Genomic DNA, 22,533 nt, shown 5'->3' on the forward strand with positions numbered 1-22,533 from the left:
CAGATAAATGTGCAAGAGGAAGATAATGATTATAATATAAGCTTAAGCTAAAATCATGGTTTGCGTCTTTGTGGAAAACGAACAAAAAAACACTTCTCCAACTTTCCACATACAGCTCTTTTGATTCATTTATATTTCTTTACATACTATCTTACAAGACCATTGATTACAATTTATTCTAGTAACACTAGGATAGCCTACATTTAAATGATCAGACAATATCTAGTCAGAATTTTAGTTTCTATCTCAGGCTCGCGTTAAGTAAAGTCTTCGCTTTTAAACCCTATAATAATCAACTCGCAACACGGTGCAATACTATACAAAAAGATATTGTAATATTTATGAGACGCAATCAATTATTTCGAACCTAGTAATGTGTCCGTTTTTTATACTTGTAAAAGTCTCCGCGACGTAAGAGTAGTTCTTATTGCGGAAATTACTTTTAAAATTATTTTACAAAAGTAATGATTCATAAAATCATGTGACAAACTAATATTCCGGTTATTGTGTAGCGATAGTGTTATTTATAGTATCGTCTCGTGAGTTGACGAGTACATCACAAAAATAATATAAATATGGGCACAGTTCCAATATTCGCAGATATCTTACAAAAATGTTACACTTTTGCTATTTTCATGGACTGTTTCAAGTGTCCTATTTATTACGAATTTGAAATATTTTTGTTTCTTCTGCTTTTCCGTATTATACTGTCTTTGTGGTAATGGATTGGATGATAGTTAATTTATTGGTTATAGAGTTATAAAACCAAGACTTTTACTCTTATTTTTTATTTATTTATTGCTTGAAAATAATTATTGTATAATAAGGTAAATGGGGTTTATTATAATTATAGCAGAACCAGAATGTTGAGGTTTTTGGATTAAAGTTTCAATCTTTGTAGTATCCTCCGTAGTATTCGACTATATCTTTTTAACTTAGAGATTAAAGTAAACTAAATTGGTCCCGGGCTACCATTATGAGAAAAATAACATGAATTTATGTATATATGTATGTAAATAGTGAATCATAATCCGTGCCATATAATCTAAGTAGCAACGTTAGCCAATATGAACATTGCGTGCATTGTTGCAGCATCAGCGCCAATCCCCCAAGACGGCGAAGTGGCGTACAAAGACTGGGTGTTCATCAACTACACGTTCAAGAGGTTCGAGGGCCTCACGCAGCGCGGCACGCCCACCAAGAAATGAAACAATCGACACACACTGCTTTCAGTCTCCCTCGCACTTATTACGTCGCCACTCGACACGCCGAGCACCGTGCAAGCAATATTAGGTATACTACATTATCTAGGCGACCTCGACCCTTGCTAATAATTTATTGTAGCGTAGGAACTTTAAGTGATACTGCTCGTTTACTTTGCTTTATGTTTAGGACAGACTTAACTTAGTGTAGGTACTCCGACACCGCTGGGTTGTTCTCCTAGCTTTTCGTTTTCTAGCTTACATACGTTACACTGGGAATGACGGCTCGGAATCGCGTGTAGGTGGCGCCACTAGTGTGAGCTATGATCAGAGTTTATATTTCGATTCTATTATTTTTTATTGTTTACTAAATTCTCGCGGTGCCTGATGTTTGGAGCCGTCGTTCCTATAAGAGAAGTGCGATTATTTGACATAATATACAATAATAAGATACGTGCCTATACGTGTGCCTATCTGACTGAAAGCAGTTTTTATTAACTGATGACATGTATAGTTTTCACTCCCGTGTACACTTACTGACCTTTGTGTATAGTTTGACTTAAAGCCGTGTACGTTATGACGCGACTATAAATGTAGATGACTAAAGCCTTTCTCCCATTACGATACGCCCGCGCGACTCTAGTCTCGGAGACTAGTCGCCACGAAGTATCTCACATACATTTGTATGGAGACTCTCACATTACGATACTGGTATTCTACGCGTTCGCGACTAGTCTCGCGATACCCGCCGTGTTGGTCGCTTGTGCGTCGCGTCTCGCGTAGACATGCGCTTAACATGTTCGGGAGCGGATTGAACATGGAATCATTCATTTCCTAATTGGAACTATGTTCAGGAAACATGTTCGCGGAACTATATAGTTCCACCACGTTTCAAGTTTGACAGAATCTAACATTTGATAATATAGGTAGTTCCTCAGTTCCTCACAGCTCCTAGGTGCTATAGAAACTGTGAGAAATTGAGAACTGCTTTATAGTTTATACATTATTTGTTACTGTATAAATGTAGACAAAAATATCCCTTGATTTACCTTCATACTTTACACAGGCTTAGGACTGTCAACCAAGAGATAAAATATAAAAAAATATGCAATCTACAGTTTTGACTTTCCTACGATTTTATTACCTATAATAATATGTATAGATTGAAAACGGCTCAAGATGCAAGTAGGACTCTTTAGACATTCGGTAAAAAGATAAAAATTTCTTATCATCGTGTTGTAGTTCTTGTGCGGCTACAAAAACTCTACAATTTATGTTTCTTTCAATATATGGATGAATCCAGTATTTTCTACTCTTGCGTTGACGTCTTCTATTTCTATAAAACAAAAAAACTGCAAGAGCTTCATCGTCACTGGAGTCGCTCGACATAACGTCAGTCTACAAAAAACGAGTTTGCACAAATGACGAATTTAGTAACTTTTAAGTTGCATAATATGCGAGCATCGGGTAGCGAACATGTATCCAACTAGTATTATACTCGAGTATCGTACCCTACAAGTATCGTAATGGGAGAAGGGCCTAAGTGATAGTTGACTATCGCTTATTTTAAGCATCACATCTCGTGACCAAATTCTTATTATTTATTTAATTATAATTTATGGAAAGCTTTGATAAAAATAAATTGTTCTTAAAATATTTTTATTTATTTTTGTTTTTAATATTTATGTACGGTTGCACTCAAAATCATCACTTGAACTTGGATAACGCATAACTTTCAGTAATGACAATTAAGCGCCACTTAAGTGATGGTTTTGAGTGAGGCTGTGACACTTTGTACGGTCAGCATTAAAATATTAAACCCATATTATTATTTTCAATAACACTATGCATAGAGAATACGTCGTGTGGCGTTTAAAAAGTATAGTCGTATTAAGCTTTTCTTTTGATGCTGACGGTACATGTTATAAGTCTTCCGTTAGTTTCATTTATGCATCACATTTGACCAAATTAAATTAAAATATTTATGATATAGATTATCTGAATTGGTGACCAAATATTTTATTTTCATAGGGATGGTGACTAATTTATTTTAATTCACAAAACTTTGATAATAAAAAAAGTATGAAATTTACATATTTATGACGTACGATTCGCCAAAATCTTTTGACTTTTAATATTCTAATACTCTATGATTTGCTATTTTAGATTTAATACCGCTCTCATTTTTTAAACTTTCGACTGTCCAACTACTGGGCAAGGGTCACCTTCCGCAAGGAATTAATTATTATGATTTTTTTATTACTATATTTCAATGTAGCTAAATGTTAATCAGTCATCATCCCTTTTGATAAAAATAAATATTAGTAGCTTATAAAAACAAGGTAAGCATATATTTCATATTTACTTTTAATATTTTAGTTATATTTTAATGGCCAATATTAACTTCGCGAATCGTACACGGCTTGTTATTAACCCTGAATTGCTAATATGTGTCTAAAAGGCTTGGAATTAAGTATTTTTTATTATTTTTCATCATGAGAGCAACCTTTTTAACAAAATATCGTTGACAAAATCGCCAAATTCAAACGTTTATTGTTCGCAATACATTTTTTGTGCTAAGCCTTAGACACATACTAAGCCAATACCCTATTCAATGAGATATTGACATAACTATTAATAAATATTTGAAATATTATCTTTCATTTGTAAATGTATATACTGACGGCGATATCACAAGACTTGGTTTTATAAATCAAGTTTTAAATCAGACCAAAATCTTTAATAAGTTAAATTCTATAAATTATAAGAAATCTTCATTTTTGACGGTTTGTAGGCACAAACGAATGACGCTTCTGAAATAATAACAAAAAATATTAAAAATATCCCTTAATCCTCTTAATTTTTAGTTAAAAGTTGAAACTTTGATCACGAATTGTAGGTTACCTCTGAAATTAGGTACTTCGTTCCTAAATACATTGTGATTATCAAAATTGAATAAACTTAAAATTTATTCCCTGAAATGACGATGCTTGAAATATTTTTGTTGACAATCATTAGAACGTTTTAAAAATGACTTTACTTTTGTTCCCTAAGATGTACTCAAAATTCAGAACACACAAAAAATCATGTTCATTTAAAAAATTCTTTTATCAATTTGTCGTTGCTAAATTATATTTTGATTCTACGAGGTTATAACTGTCTCGCGTATAAAGCTATTTAATTCCGTAACACTTATATTTGTCAATCTCAAGAAATCCCTTTTATAAAATGAAAAAGGGATGATGACTAATTCGGTTGTTCGTCTGCAAAGAGCAGTGATTGCCGAGTGGTCTAAGTATTCACCTCCCACGCAAGTGGTCGAGGGCTCGAACCGAAGGCAGCACACCAATGACTTTTCGGAGTTATGTGTGTTAATTAAACATAATTATCACTTGTTCAGTTCTAGGATACGTCGACGAGCGACCTTCTATCCTTCTCACATGTGATTAATGAATGAGAAGTATTTGATATCTAATGTGGTATGTTAAAACATGTACCGCGAGCGGGTTGACTAACACAGTTCATTCATTAACCAGATGAGCGGAGGTCGCTCCACGTATCCACTACTAGGAACTAGTAACACGTTCATCGTAATGTGGCTGACGGACTAACTGAAACTTAGATTATATTACACTGTCGTCATCCTTACTATATGTTCTATATCATGGCTCTAATTATCAGAGTGCGTAACACAAAAGAATCGATCACTATTATTTATTGGAATTATCCTAAAAATAATTTAAAATAGTTGTGGGTGAATTATTCACTCAATAAGGTTACGAATTGTAATAATTAGAAATGTGATATCTCGTTCTATGGCGGGGAGAGTCCAGGGTATCACCACTCGCCTCCCTCGCAGGAGGGCGAGGGGTCCAAGCCCAAGGGCACACACCTCTAACTCCTCGTAGTTATGTGTGTACGCCTAGTGTAGGTACGCTGCATAGCGATGAATGACCTCTGTTCATTGTGGACGTGCATCGATATTGCATTGAATCTACACGCATAGTTATCTCCGCTAGTAAAGACACACTAGGTCCCCAACCCGCATTGGGCCAGCGTGGAGGACCGACGGCCCATCCCCTTTGATTTGAACGAAGACTCGGGCTCAGAAGGAGGCTGTTATGAGTCGGGTGCTCCCTGAATCTTTCTTGAGATTGACTAAATAATAAGTGTTGAGCATTTACACGCTAAGCGTATAGTCGGCAGACATACGCTCGTAGTAGTTCGTATGTCGTATCCTGCGACACATACCCACCACATACGGGACTAGAAGTCAGTGTGCGCTTGGAACGCGTGACTTGTAGTGTGACGTGCACGTGCTCGTGCGCGCTCGTACACGTATGTGTACGTACGCATCATGCGGATGAAAGAGCTGTGTCACGCCTTCACAACGCCAGGTATGTGAGTGTTCGGGCGGTGAAGGTTAGTAGTAATGTATTGTGAGAACAGTGTTCTTTATATAAAAATTTTGGTACCTGATCATATAATATTATACAATTGTTTCCAACGAGATTGTTCGCGTGTGTTCAGTACTGACATACATATGTTTGAGCGATGTAAAGACGCGGGTCCTAAGTGTTAGTTGTTCGTATTGTCGTATACACTTTCACATGAAGTACATTACATATTTTTTGTAGCTATGTTCAGGCTAGCGGTGTATTTCATGAAAATAAGAGTGTAGGTGTAATCCAAAGTTTACTTGTGTTTTTGCTGTAAAAGCTCTGCCTAACATTTATGGTACGAGCCTTACTAGGTGGATGGTGAATCAGAGAACAACGAAATTGCATCAATATTTGAGTCAGTTACTTGTAAGCTTGATTAAATGCTACACACCATTGCCTTAACAAAAACGTAGCGTGCTAAACAGCCCGGTGAATTGATCAAGTGCCGTTCAGATTGTTAGGAATTTTCAGAGATCGTCCTAAACTCCGCTCAAATCCACAATTATACAGCTCGTACAGCGCATTGCCGAGCTGATCTTGAACTACCACACACAGTTTAAAAACATGGAATTTTCTGATTGTTACCTAATTCACCAGAAATCCTAGTAATTTTTGTTTTGTTGTAGGCGGATGTAAACTATAAATATAGGTCACTGTAAACATATTACTATTATGACGTGTGAAAGTACCAGCTTTTTTCACTCACTGTAGCACTTACATTTGTCAATCTCAAGAAATCCCTTTTATAAAATAAAAAGGGATGATGACTAATTCGGTTGTTCGTCTGCAAAGAGCAGTGATTGCCGAGTGGTCTAAGTATTCACCTCCCACGCAAGTGGTCGAGGGCTCGAACCGAAGGCAGCACACCAATGACTTTTCGAAGTTATGTGTGTTAATTAGACGTAATTATCACTTGTTCAGTTCTAGGATACGTCGACGAGCGACCTTCTATCCTTCTCACATGTGATTAATGAATGAGAAGTATTTGATATCTAATGTGGTATGTTAAAACATGTACCGCGAGCGGGTTGACTAACACAGTTCATTCATTAACCAGATGAGCGGAGGTCGCTCCACGTATCCACTACTAGGAACTAGTAACACGTTCATCGTAATGTGGCTGACGGACTAACTGAAACTTAGATTATATTACACTGTCATCATCCTTACTATATGTTCTATATCATGGCTCTAATTATCAGAGTGCGTAACACAAAAGAATCGATTACTATTATTTATTGGAATTATCCTAAAAACAATGATTAAAAATAGTTACGAATTGTTATAATTAGAACTTTGATATCTCGTTCTATGGCGGGGAGAGTCCAGGGTATCACCACTCGCCTCCCTCGCAGGAGGGCGAGGGGTCCAAGCCCAAGGGCACACACCTCTAACTCCTCGTAGTTATGTGTGTACGCCTAGTGTAGGTACGCTGCATAGCGATGAATGACCTCTGTTCATTGTGGACGTGCATCGATATTGCATTGAATCTACACGCATAGTTATCTCCGCTAGTAAAGACACACTAGGTCCCCAACCCGCATTGGGCCAGCGTGGAGGACCGACGGCCCATCCCCTTTGATTTGAACGAAGACTCGGGCTCAGAAGGAGGCTGTTATGAGTCGGGTACTCCCTGAATCTTTCTTGAGATTGACTAAATAATAAGTGTTGAGCATTTACACGCTAAGCGTATAGTCGGCAGACATACGCTCGTAGTAGTTCGTATGTCGTATCCTGCGACACATACCCACCACATACGGGACTAGAAGTCAGTGTGCGCTTGGAACGCGTGACTTGTAGTGTGACGTGCACGTGCTCGTGCGCGCTCGTACACGTATGTGTACGTACGCATCATGCGGATGAAAGAGCTGTGTCACGCCTTCACAACGCCAGGTATGTGAGTGTTCGGGCGGTGAAGGTTAGTAGTAATATATTGTCAGAACAGAGTCCTATAAATGAAAATTTTGGTACCTGATCATATAACATTAATAAAAATACTTTTTTTGAAATCGTTCGCGTGTGTTCAGTACTGACATATGCTTCAGCGATGTTGAGGATGTGTGTCCAAAGTGTTTGCTCTTTTATCCTCTTATACATGTCGTATGCCTCGGTCACATGAAGTACATTACATATTTTTGTAGCTATATTCAGGTTAGCGATGTATTTCATGAAAATAATGGTGTAGGAAATCCAAAGTTTACTCGTGATTTTGCTGTTTAGTCCTCCCCAACATCTATGGTATGAGTCTTACTATGTTACTCGTAAGTGTGATAAATCGCTACAGACGCCCACCGTAACATAAACTAGGCATGCTTAACAATCCGTGGTATTACTGCATTCGTTCGTTGACATTGAGCTTACTGGAGAGCGGTTTCAATTTGTTTCGACCCGATTGAGTGTCGTTGAGTTTGTTAGCAAAATTTCAGCGATTGTCGTAAGCTCTACTTAAATCTACAATTAAACAGAGTGTTGAGCGCATTAAGACACGAATCTTAAACTACCAGACACAATAAAACACACAAAGAATTTTCTTATTATTACATAATTTGCCAGCAGTCCTACAAAAGTTTTTGTTTTGTTTTAAACGGATACTTGAACTAGTAATATAGGTCACTGTAAACATATTGCTTGCGTCACATGTGAAAGTACCAGCTACTTTCACTCACTGTAGCACTTACATTTGTCAATCTCAAGAAATCCCTTTTATAAAATAAAAAGGGATGATGACTAATTCTGTTGTTCGTCTGTAAAGAGCAGTGATTGCCGAGTGGTCTAAGTATTCACCTCCCACGCAAGTGGTCGAGGGCTCGAACCGAAGGCAGCACACCAATGACTTTTCGGAGTTATGTGTGTTAATTAAACATAATTATCACTTGTTCAGTTCTAGGATACGTCGACGAGCGACCTTCTATCCTTCTCACATGTGATTAATGAATGAGAAGTATTTGATATCTAATGTGGTATGTTAAAACATGTACCGCGAGCGGGTTGACTAACACAGTTCATTCATTAACCAGATGAGCGGAGGTCGCTCCACGTATCCACTACTAGGAACTAGTAACACGTTCATCGTAATGTGGCTGACGGACTAACTGAAACTTAGATTATATTACACTGTCGTCATCCTTACTATATGTTCTATATCATGGCTCTAATTATCAGAGTGCGTAACACAAAAGAATCGATCACTATTATTTATTGGAATTATCCTAAACAGAATTTAAAATAGTTGTGGGTGAATTATTCACTCAATAAGGTTACGAATTGTAATAATTAGAAATGTGATATCTCGTTCTATGGCGGGGAGAGTCCAGGGTATCACCACTCGCCTCCCTCGCAGGAGGGCGAGGGGTCCAAGCCCAAGGGCACACACCTCTAACTCCTCGTAGTTATGTGTGTACGCCTAGTGTAGGTACGCTGCATAGCGATGAATGACCTCTGTTCATTGTGGACGTGCATCGATATTGCAGTGAATCTACACGCATAGTTATCTCCGCTAGTAAAGACACACTAGGTCCCCAACCCGCATTGGGCCAGCGTGGAGGACCGACGGCCCATCCCCTTTGATTTGAACGAAGACTCGGGCTCAGAAGGAGGCTGTTATGAGTCGGGTGCTCCCTGAATCTTTCTTGAGATTGACTAAATAATAAGTGTTGAGCATTTACACGCTAAGCGTATAGTCGGCAGACATACGCTCGTAGTAGTTCGTATGTCGTATCCTGCGACACATACCCACCACATACGGGACTAGAAGTCAGTGTGCGCTTGGAACGCGTGACTTGTAGTGTGACGTGCACGTGCTCGTGCGCGCTCGTACACGTATGTGTACGTACGCATCATGCGGATGAAAGAGCTGTGTCACGCCTTCACAACGCCAGGTATGTGAGTGTTCGGGCGGTGAAGGTTAGTAGTAATGTATTGTGAGAACAGTGTTCTTTATATAAAAATTTTGGTACCGGATCATATAACATTATAAAAATACTTTCAATCAATTTGTTCGCGTGTGTTCAGTACTGGCACATGTTTGAACTATGTTGTGGATGTGTGTTCAAAGTGTTTGTTTTTCTGTATCCTCGTATACATGTCGTATGCCTCGGTCACATAAAGTACATATCATATTTTTGTAGCTATATTCGGGTTAGCGGTGCGTTTCGTATTAATAAAAATGTAGGTATAATCCAAAGTTTACTTGTGTTTTTGCTGTAAAAGCTCTACCCAACATCTATGGTACGAGCCTTACTAGGCGGACGGTGAATCAGAGATCAACGAAATTGCATCAATATTTGAGGTAGTTACTTGTAAGCTTGATAAAACGCTACGCGCGGCCACCGTTATATAAATTAAACATGTTTAACAATCTGTGGAATTACTGTATTCGTTCGTTTTCATATAATGTAGTGAAACGCGGTTTCAATTTGATTCAGCATGTTTGAGTGCCGTTGAGTTTGTTAGCAAATTTTCAATTATTGTCCAAAGCTCTACTCAAATCTACAATTTAACAGTGTTTAGCGCATTACGACACTGATCTTAAACTACCAGACACAATAAACACACAAAAAATTTCAAATAGTTATTACGTAATTCGCGAGCAATCCCACAATCGTTATTGTTTTGTTTTAAACTAATAGTATAGGTCACTGTAAAAGTATTCCTTGTGTCACATGTGAAAGTACCAGCTTCTTTCCCTCACTGTAGCACTTATATTTGTTAATCTCAAGAAATCCCTTTTATAAAATAAAAAGGGATGATGACTAATTCGGTTGTTCGTCTGTAAAGAGCAGTGATTGCCGAGTGGTCTAAGTATTCACCTCCCACGCAAGTGGTCGAGGGCTCGAACCGAAGGCAGCACACCAATGACTTTTCGGAGTTATGTGTGTTAATTAGACATAATTATCACTTGTTCAGTTCTAGAATACGTCGATGAGCGACCTTCTATCCTTCTCACATGTGATTAATGAATGAGAAGTATTTGATATCTAATGTGGTATGTTAAAACATGTACCGCGAGCGGGTTGACTAACACAGTTCATTCATTAACCAGATGAGCGGAGGTCGCTCCACGTATCCACTACTAGGAACTAGTAACACGTTCATCGTAATGTGGCTGACGGACTAACTGAAACTTAGATTATATTACACTGTCGTCATCCTTACTATATGTTCTATATCATGGCTCTAATTATCAGAGTGCGTAACACAAAAGAATCGATCACTATTATTTATTGGAATTATCCTAAACAGAATTTAAAATAGTTGTGGGTGAATTATTCACTCAATAAGGTTACGAATTGTAATAATTAGAAATGTGATATCTCGTTCTATGGCGGGGAGAGTCCAGGGTATCACCACTCGCCTCCCTCGCAGGAGGGCGAGGGGTCCAAGCCCAAGGGCACACACCTCTAACTCCTCGTAGTTATGTGTGTACGCTGTACGCCTAGTGTAGGTACGCTGCATAGCGATGAATGACCTCTGTTCATTGTGGACGTGCATCGATATTGCAGTGAATCTACACGCATAGTTATCTCCGCTAGTAAAGACACACTAGGTCCCCAACCCGCATTGGGCCAGCGTGGAGGACCGACGGCCCATCCCCTTTGATTTGAACGAAGACTCGGGCTCAGAAGGAGGCTGTTATGAGTCGGGTGCTCCCTGAATCTTTCTTGAGATTGACTAAATAATAAGTGTTGAGCATTTACACGCTAAGCGTATAGTCGGCAGACATACGCTCGTAGTAGTTCGTATGTCGTATCCTGCGACACATACCCACCACATACGGGACTAGAAGTCAGTGTGCGCTTGGAACGCGTGACTTGTAGTGTGACGTGCACGTGCTCGTGCGCGCTCGTACACGTATGTGTACGTACGCATCATGCGGATGAAAGAGCTGTGTCACGCCTTCACAACGCCAGGTATGTGAGTGTTCGGGCGGTGAAGTGAAGAAGTGATTAGCCGTGTCATATTCTGTTAATGATGGACGTCGATAGCGTTATTCTACGATAGGTTTATTTGATGTCATAAGCTGAAAAAGCTTTATTCAAAGCTGTCATGAAAAAAGTGAGATGGAAACATTAGAAATTATGAACAAGCTTGTTTGCAGGCAATATTTTATTTATGTTTTCAAATTAATTTATGGCAAGCATATTTGATTTTTTCTTACGTTTTTGAGTTATTTAATAGAAGACGTTTGCAGTAATTCTACCGACGGACGGATGAATGAAGCATTTGTTACGTATGATACGTTGATAATTGGTCGGTTATCGACCTAATTCTTTTGTTGTGTGTTTTGTATCTTTTAAAATATTGTTTAAAAATTTTGGTGTGATCAAATCCATTCGTATATTGTTTCGATCTATTACTATTGTAGTTAAATATAAAGTCTTAAGAAATATGTCTTTCTACGCGGCATCTCAGGTTTAATGAAAAAGTACTTTTTGTGTTAAGGCTAATTTAAAAACAAGCTTACACTGTTTTAAGAGAAGATTGTTCATGCATTACCATTCAATTCTAACTATTGCTAATTCATACCTCCTGTTTCCTACATTTGTATTATTCATGGAACTTCAATTTTGATGTCTGGCATCCACCTATTTATAACAAACCCAACTTTATGCCGTTTTTGCTTTAACAAACCCACTGCTCGGTGCGTATACGTACACGTATACGCCCGTATCTGCAATCAGCACGTTCTGCTGACATTTTGAGTTCAGTGCAAGCAAAAGTATAAGCTATTTATTATAAGATCCTACACGCCTTTTGATATCCAAGCTCCCTGAAAGATAAGTTTCAATGGAATAAGGTCGTAAAATCAAAGTATCATCTTGCAACTTATACTTTTCTTGCAATAAACATCCTCTAAATACCAACAGCTAAAGTTTTCCTCGGAAAAAGATTCTTCAGCGTTCACTTACAAAAGCGAAGAATTCGAAAATTAAAAAATCGTGTCGTTGGAAAACCAGTCTTATGCCCCAAGCAATAACGTGATCATAGCATTGGACAATAATAACGATGACACCAATTTTATAAGCACATCACTACAGGCTTCCACTAGCTCATAATTGGTTAAGAACATACATAAAATTTCGCTAAGTCGTAGGCCGGTTAGATTAGTTGAGAAAATGCAGATGATTCGAATCTATCTTTAGCTAAATAAATGCATGTATTTGAACATGTATACCATCCTAAGAAAATCTTAACATTGGGTGTATGGTCCATTCAATTTTAAGATTTTACATTCTGGTCGTGCAGTAAAAAGAAAGAAGATAAAAAACAAAGGAAGGTGTAATTGAAATTTTCGACCTCTTATAAAAAATGAGCAATACTAATTGTCCGCATTTTCTTAACACTTAAAAATGTTAGCTAAATAAGCAGATAAGCACATGCTATAATAAAATTTTGTGTATTTGTGTAGCGAGAGACGAAGACCAAAATACAAAAACCGCGATACGAAGATTCCGACCCGAAACAAATATGCTATATCATAACAACATACTATCGAGCCATCACAAACTTGCGAACTATGTCATAGTCAAAACTATCAAAAGAATGTGACTACAATAGGGCAGTTCCATGTGACGTGTGAGAGCGAGAATAATGATCTGATGAATGGCTCTGATAAAAATGACATGTAATGGTCTAAGTATAAGGCCCTTCGTACTTAAGGCTACCCAAATCCACGATGCTCAACGATTTTAACTTTCAACCGACAGCATAGAAATCTACACACTGGACTAATGTCTGCGACGCGAACGAACGTCTCGTTTCCGAACCTTAGTGTATGTGTATGGCGGTAATGGTTTGATGACTAAAATCGCTGAGTATCTCAGATTTCCGAAACCTTAGTTTACTACACCGCTATTATCTCGCCTATCGAAGTTATACGCGTAGATGTGACGTTACAACGGAATACTATAGCAAAAATAAATGAGCTCTAGTCGCGTGTTTTTGTTTTTGGTCCCTTAAAATAAATAGCGTGACCGTAATGACAATAGTTAAAATATCATAATGCCGTAGTAAATGCTAGATTTCATTAGTAATTTAAACTTAAATGACTAAACCTGGATTTAATTAGTGTGGGGTTTTGGATTACTTTTTAATATCGAATAGTCTAAAATTCTTCAGAACTATCACTATCTAAAAAAAGTATTTTAAGCAATTTGGCAGTTTAATCATTGTTTAACACTATGTAAAAGTCTAAGTTTTGTACGTGAATTTAAAAAAGAGCAATAGTCCAATGATGTAACATCGATTCGATGGTTTGAGAGGTTGTAGGTACTTATTTTGCACTGTCACCGTATATTTTTTCCTTGTGTTACATATTGCTAGTATTCAGTAACGCAAATTGCTAGTAATCTTAATAAATAAGGTAATCCAAGAACCCCACTTAATAATAAAAATCATCAATAGATTAACAAACTCTCGCTGCACTCTGCACTATTAGATGATTAGTTATTAAACGGGTACAATTTAAACAAACAAGCAATAATAACAATACAGTAGTGGAAATAGATTAGACATCATCACAATTCTTCTGTCTTCTTCCACCAAACGGAGTACATCCCATTTTCTTGCCACCTTTGATTATACGATTTCAAAAAGGGCACATGTTGTATATGTTTGTGATGAGATATGCCCTTTTGGAAATAAATAAGTCAGGTTAGAATCGCCCAAAATCTGTCAGCTTATGTTTTAAGCAATTGTGGCGAGGATGGAATGTGCATTCAGAGTCAGAAATATATATACACCTTTACATTTTCACTCGTAATTTTTGTATGAAAATATCAATTTAGTTATTGCTATTGATCAATAAACAATGTTTAATGATCAATAACCAACAATGAACAGTGATTGTAAAATTACTTTCAAGTTAATAAACAGTAGTATTTTCATTGACAAAAGTGCTTTTGCAAATGGGACAGTGTATACATATGTTTGACGCTGACCGTTCTACATCATCAAATATTTCAAAACATCTCAACTTTACTAAACTCCGTCGATACACCCTTCTTTTTCTAACACATCAGAAACACTACCCCTCTCACTTATATTAATATCCTTAGAAGGGAATTTATTTATATCATATACAAATAGAATTATAACGCATATTTTAACACTGGGTTCAATTCATTCGCATTCCGTCCAATATTATGTTACTGTAAATCTTAATGTATCTTACCAAAAATATTATTATATTTACCTCTTAAGTGCTTACGGCGTCAAAATAAAAAAGCAATTTTTCATATAAAATTTTTCTATGTTGTCAATTACAATATTTTGCGATTAATAAAATGGAACATAAAAACCGTATGCGTAATTAAATCAGTTTATTATCTACGAAGTCGCCGTGAGCACACTAAAATTGTAACCATTCTTATGAATATGAAATTGATGCAAAATTAGCTTCTACTTGAGGGGTATGTGTTTCTGATCATTTACTTATAGCAAGTTATATTTATATACTTCATTCGTACTGGGAAAATAGTGACGTCACAAGAACAGCTTTCGACCAATGACAGACTTTTAACATGGTACTTACTACGTGGAATAGATCCACGGAAAGTTTATAATGTGTGTTTATTGCTATTCTGCCTTCGGGCAGCGTAGTTCACATAATTAACCCGAATAATATTATACTGCTCAATATTATATATTGAACAAAATGTTGTCTTCATTAAAAAATGTCATTGGTCTATAAAAATATTAATTTGTAATAGAACTGAATTCGTTTACAATATTTGTAAATGTATTCAATACTATGACTTATTTTCTTAGTACGAATCGCTGGGCACGCCCAAAGACTTGCAAGCTAGCTCTCATTAACCACTATTAGCCTAGAAATCTACTGAAAACTATACATATTTAGTATAAGACATACATAAAAACTATCATAAGTAAGAGAACGATATTTTTATTCAAATACTCCTTATTGAAATAGGTCAAACACATAAGGGCCCGACACATACAAATACATCACTAAGAAATAATGCTCTTTAAAATATGAAGAAAATAATATAAGCCTTATACATATAGTATATTTACCTTTTGTAAATCGCATTGTAAATTATTCTTTAAGCAATATACATTAAGCGCCTTATTACTTATTTGCAGTTTTAATTATCACAAAATAAGTAATTTTAATGTAGTTATTTTATATCGGATGTACCTTAATTCAGCAATACGTTTTGACAAACTTAAGAAGAAAATACACTTAAAAATTACACTAGGTTGAAAGGCTATATAGTCGATGAATAGTGCAGTATTGGTCAGATGTAAAAGGTATTTGACGGTTGGAGCGTATGGTCTAAGTATTTTGACCGACAAATAATCTACGTATACGTATTCACATTGCACGTAAGTGCGTGCACGCGTATACGACGCGTTTGATTTAACTATTGAAAAGTAAAAGCGCCTATTATAAAATGTCTGATCGTTGCTAAATACTTAAGCCATACGCTCAGATAAATATTTAATGTTTAGTTATAATTGCAATAAGATTTTGACAAGATAACACATAGTTTTCTATTGTACTATAAATTGTATAGCTTGCATTAAACTTAATAATTATAACTTTTACTGTCCTATCAAAATATTTCGACGGCTATTTAAAAATGAACCAATTTAATTATTGCCTATTATATTTTGTTGTACTTGTAAATTAATGTTAATAGCTTATTAGTATTAGAATAATTCGTTTAATAGTATTTTTCGAAATTATTTTCAGAATAGCTATTGTACTGAACATAGATCTTTCTATGAAACTGACATTTCCTACAATCGATTGTCAAACACGGTATATAAAACCTCATAGCAAAGTTTCATATTTAGATCGATAGATGTCGCAAAACAAAACGCGTATATATCACAGCTATTTAAATTGACACGTCCAAAAAGTCATAAGTGACATTGTTTTAGTATCAACTTATGCTTTTTTGGAAGTGCGAATGAATCACACGAAAGCCTTTTCACCTCGCTATTAACTGTAGTATCTAATTAGTATATAATATACATGCGAATGTATTTAAGTCACGAAAACCTACACAAAGATTACATCACATGGCTAGTACCCATCCCTTATCATTAAACCAATATGTATGAGACTCCTTGAGACACTTTATGTAACAGTCATTTTATCCGCAGAGCAATTTCCCAAGTACCTAGCTGTCAAAAGACATCATGTCCTACGAATGCCTTGTTTTTCATCACCTCCCACAGAATTGACCCGAGTAGCAGTCGTTAGTCACTCCAATACAAAGTATTAAATAAAACGATTGCTAATAGAAACGACCATTTAAGGGCGCGGTCTCATTGTTAAGCTATAAACTGTAATATTCTGCCTGAGGACTACATCTTACGGTGACACTCGTAAAATTTGAGTGATATACCAGGTATTTTTGACATCAGAGTGAGTGACATTACTTTTCAATTCAGAAATATTATGCCCGGTTTCATCACTGAATAACTTCCGATTAGCTTATCTTGTGAAATTCTACAGCTCTTTTCATACGATCACTTTATAAATCGGATAAGTTATCCATCAATTTTCTAAACTAAACTGAATCTTTAAGTAGTAGTCCAGTGGCAGCTCATCTTTTCTTTCAGCCGTTCGTTTAAAGACGTCGGACGAACTTCGCCGTCTGAAAAATTGCAGTTTTTATTGTAAAGCTATAAAAAATCTACTAGCATGTATTAATTGATTCGACCGCGCCCTAAACCCCTGTGACACGTTCACACCAAGACTTGACGAGACATCTTTGACCCCACTCATTTGCCAATTTATTGCAACAAGGAGCGTTTCTGCGACCCAATTTATGCGCAGATGCGCTCCTTTATACCAATTTAAGTTGTCAATCATAAATGTAGATAGCGTTAGTTACTTTATATATGTATTGGTAATTCCAATTGTGGGATTATTTGTTTTTATTACGTTATATTGTTCTAGCATTTTATTTGGTACTAACGCGATCTAAGCCAACATATCTTAATCATTTTAAATGACAGTTTAAAATATATTTTAGTTGTATTGTTAAATAACACCATGAAACCATCACAATAATGTAAAAATATAATTTCGGTGACTAAAACCGATTTTAGTTTTAGTCACCGAATTTTTACACACCGACTAATAATACGTACACTAGGTGGCGTCACTTGTATATAGGCCACAAAACTGAACTTGCCGAGATCCCAAAAGCGTAAATAGATTCAACACAATATTGATTTGGTTTTAAAGCGACAATGGCGTCACCTTTTGGGTAAGTTAGTCCTCTTTTACAAAAGAACTGTTAACGTCTTGACACACAAGTTAGTTCTTTGATTTAAATCTTTGGTTAAAACAAAGTTTGAATTAATTTTTAACGACATCACCATAATAAACGTAAGTTTAAATATCAGTTAAGAATGTGATCTTTTGCTGTTGAGAGTAAATGGAAAAATAATAAGTACGAAATAGAAGACATAGGAATCGTGCTTACTTTCGCTTCAGAATTTTCCAATTTTTGGTAGATCTCTACTTTCTAGTACCAGTTTTCTCCGCTGCTGGTAGGCGCTAGTATTATAGCTTTGGTTACTAGAATAAACAAGTTTCTTGCCGGTTCGTTGTCCACGTCTAAGTAAAAATAAATGTTAGTAAAAAAAAATATAGTCAACAGCATGGATCACATTCAGAAGCACACAATATTGACGCTGGCTGAACCACGGCTGTAGTTCATAGTACTAAGGATACAATATAAAAACTGAAAATAAATAAATTATTCTCAAATATTTTTGCACTAACATAGGTATCACGTTATAAATCTTTACGTAATACAAAACTGGTATAAAACATAATTATAGTATGTAAATCTGTACATTTTATTTGCATATTTGTAAACATCCAAACACATTGGCGAATACGTTTACAACAACGCTTATTAAACACTTAGAAAGTTCTGAACACGCGAAAAATTATCACACTTTTGCAGAGTAGTATAATACGCTTGCGGTTCGAAAACAACGTCCGAATACATCACATTACTTGCACGCGTGTTTATCGTATTCGCAAATGTGTATGGAGCAAGATAAGCTACCTACAGCTAGCCACATACACAGTGGTCTCAATCGACACATTGATCGACATATCAAAAGGCAACCGCCGTAGTCATCGCCACGTATGTAACTAGCGCTAAAGGATTTCTAATCTATCCTTGCTTTTTATACTTGCCGAAAGATAGGCAGAATCCTAAACGCTATATTTAAGAGAACTAGACTCTTTTACGAAAGCGTTGACATTTTTTGTGAGATTTTCGTAATAGAGGTACGCATTTTCAAACGTGTTTTTCATGTGCTGTGTTATGTGCTCGAAAATGTGTAATTTTTAATGCCTGTTTGAAAGTGCGTATACAGCTTTTGAATGTAAGAAATGACGATTCAAGTCTGCAGTTATCATTTAGTTACCAATTAAGACCTGTATGCGAATTACGTATCACGATTGACAACTAGTCAATTTAATGGTTACTATTCAGTACATAATACATTGCTGCTTTGACGAAACACGTAAATCACTATAATCTAAACAGCAGGCTTTCCAGTAGTTTTCAACTGAAATACGTAATAGACCTTGTACACCGTTCTTGATAGAAATAGTGATAAATAATTCCACGCTTATATCATAAAAAGGAGCAAGTGTGGATATGAGTGACGTTAATGCGTTACTGAAATCGCGAATTCATTTCAAGAGCAGACTGTAAAGCTTTTGTTTCTCATGTCGTACAAACAAACTGATGCTGTTTGCGATGCTACAGGTCTTTAACTAAACAGAGTGTGAATGAAGGCACATGAAAATGTAGGAAAGAGGTGTTTTAAGTGTAACCAACTGATAACTGCAGCGTACAATTCGTCAAGTTTCCAAAAAGCAATATAATTTTCTAACTCAGCTAACTAAAGCCTGTACAATGAATTAGCCTTGAGCTTAGTATAGTACCTACTAATATGACAAGTTTGGTGTTGTATCATTTTATTGTTAGCTCTTTGTGTATTATTTACGATTCTATGTGTCTAAAACTTAAATTAGTTAAATTGATACGGGCTGTTCGGACGGGCGCGGACTAACCTCACATATTTATTGACTAAGATTGTTTCAATACGGATTTATTACAATCGTAAGTTACTTTACGGCATAGCATGAAAGCCAGTACTTTGCCAAAACATTGAATCGTGTGAAAAAATTAAAACATTTCTTAAATCAATTTAATTGATGTTATTTAGAGATAGTGGCGTTATATATCTTTTCATAATATTGTGTAGGAGAATCAGCTCATAATTGCCAATATTGTTCTGTCAATTATTTTATCTTATTTATTCGATTCGTAATGCCAATGCTCATTCGTGTTAGTACATTATAATTTATATGATGACGTTGTTCATGTGGTGTTGCCACACTCGTTATAAAAATCCTTAAGAACATGTACAAATGTTATGGTGTTTGTATAATGTGGTGTGGCAACACCAGTACGCATATTAGAGGCTATATGTAAGCGAGTCTCAAAGACTTATACGATAGACAGAGCGCAAGCGCACCGATCACACGAATAGCCCTTTTTAGTGATGTAACTTTAACTCCATTAAACTTTAGTTGAATTAACGTTCTTTTTTGTCAATAATACCTAATAACTATTAATTTAAAATGTAATTTAATACGATGTTTAATTTATCAACAGCTGTAAAGGTATGTAATGTACCACGCTACTGTACGCTGTGAATCATTAAAATATTATTTATTTGTTCATCACAATGATATTAATGTTATTTTGTACTTTGATGCATTTTTTCAAAATCTCAGGTTTTTAGCTGTATGCAATGGACCGTGGCATATACTCGCATGTTACATATAAATTATTTGATAATTTTCTTTTGCACACACAATAATAATACTGACTCAGCACAAAAGTGATAATCCCGTGTATTATATCATACGAAAGAGAAGAAAATGACTTCTTTTGCAAGTTACTTATCATAGATTCAAAAATATTTCAACAACTTGTAAATAATGATTAAAACCAGATTATGTAATAAAATATATTTTTATTAGAAAAACAATCGCGTATCCAATGGAAGAGTATTTAAGTTGCGTGTGTAAAAGAAAGTTTTCGGAATGGTTTACTAATTTGCAAAATATTTTTATTAGTCGTCGTACCTTCTGAACATGCAAATAAACTGCAATGTATAAATCTACTATTTTAAAATTACTTAAAATATATCACCCTATAATTATTCAGTTATGATAACAATTAATGTTTTATTATAAAAAAATATGTTAGTACAAAAGTTTGTTATACATTATAGCCTATCTTACCCTATAAGAATAAAGGATGATCGTAGAAAAGAGTTAAAAAATGTTCATCTCGAACTCGTTTATTTGTTAAAAGTTAATATTATAATTATTTTGACGCAGTTCTAAGTTTTTTGAGACACGTTTCTATATGGTAAAATAATTTAAAGTTCATTAGGTACGTACTACGATTAAAAAGTATTTTTGTTGTATTTCAAGTGCAGTGTGAAGCGTCGCCACGCGTTCATTCAGCTAGCTTTGTTATTGTTATACATAATGATGGAAATAAATATATAATTGTGAATTATTTAATTTCTAAAATTGTAAGTTTTAAATATGTTTAGTACATTTATTGTTTCTTCCATGTGATTTAAGAAAGTGGCAATACGATTAAGCATTAAAGCGATATGAACTTTATATTGGTTGTCGTTATTTTTTTACCTATCTGCCTAGTGCCTACCTTACTATGATAGAACTTGAACAGTAAGTATAACACGAGAAGTTAATGATGGCAACTATAATAATATTATAAAGCTGGAGAGATTGTTTGTTTGAACGCACTAATCTCAGGAATTACTGATGCGAATTGAAGAATAATTTACTATTGGATAGCCTATTTATTGAGAAAGGCTATAGGCTGAATATCATTACGCTACAACCAATAGGAACAGAGTACCAGAAAAATGTTACAGAAACGGGGAAAATTATGACCTATTCTCTCTTATGTGACGCAAGCGAAGTTGCGCGGGTCAGCTAGTCTTTCTTTCTTTCTAGTTCTTCTTCTTAGTGGAGTGGTATGAAGAAATTTCCGAACATTCTTTGGAAACGATAACCTAATAACAATCTTGAACTTGTCACTAGCACTGCTCTAGTGACATAAACTCATTCCTAACCAAAAGAAAGCATTTAAGCTTTCTGGTTTGAGATTGCTATTATTAAGCGTCTTTTGAAAGGTTTACTGAAGAATAATGTTGTAAAATTGTTCGTTGTTTTGCCGATCTCTTTATCTACATAACATAAGTGATTATTAAATAAAATCCTTGATTCTTCATACCTTGCCCTCATAAAGAACTTTAAGTCTTAAGTCTTCAGTGATAGTGAAATGACTTTGATCGGTTTTTGAGAACTTTACTTAACTAATATTGAGAATAAAATGGCATAGCATTATTCCTCGACTTTAGTTTCAAGTGGCGATTAAGTGACTAAGTGTATGTAGGTAGGTACTGGTAAATAACCAGCACAGAAACACATAAGAAAGATATATAGTAAAACAAGATATAAAATGGTAGAATGTTATTTTTATTTATAAATAAAATCCTTATATTATATAACATCACGTGTCCCAATAGCATTGAAGTAATTGTTCCAATGTGCATCAATTTGTTTGATTCCAAGATGCACTCATTTGCACGTAGATAGGCGCGTGAACCTTATTGACCTTTCTTTGACACCATTTTATTGCTGCTGAGGTCATTTTCTCAAGAAGTTAGGGTTAATTTAGTGTCGATTAAGACACATTATATAAGTTGTGAATGATAAACAGTTTCATTATTTTGCTTCATAGGTTTTTACTATTTTCAGAGTAGTT

At 35.6% G+C, this 22,533-nt stretch overlaps 1 protein-coding gene across 3 annotated transcripts in view; it reads left to right on the forward strand.

The window, feature by feature from the left end:
• trc (Serine/threonine-protein kinase tricornered) overlaps positions 1–21,362 on the forward strand; it is a 60,082-nt gene extending 38,720 nt beyond the window's left edge. For 2 of the 3 annotated variants that reach the window (XM_076135070.1, XM_076135072.1), the window contains exon 11: positions 1,093–21,362. In XM_076135070.1, coding sequence (XP_075991185.1) covers positions 1,093–1,208 — 116 coding nt within the window. In that variant the 3' untranslated portion in view covers positions 1,209–21,362. The remainder of the gene's footprint in view (positions 1–1,092) is intronic. The other variant, XM_076135071.1, reaches the window with a different exon arrangement.
• Positions 21,363–22,533: the final 1,171 nt, after the last annotated feature.

This window comes from Anticarsia gemmatalis, chromosome Z, assembly GCF_050436995.1.
Source record: "Anticarsia gemmatalis isolate Benzon Research Colony breed Stoneville strain chromosome Z, ilAntGemm2 primary, whole genome shotgun sequence".
NCBI lineage: Eukaryota > Metazoa > Arthropoda > Insecta > Lepidoptera > Erebidae > Anticarsia > Anticarsia gemmatalis.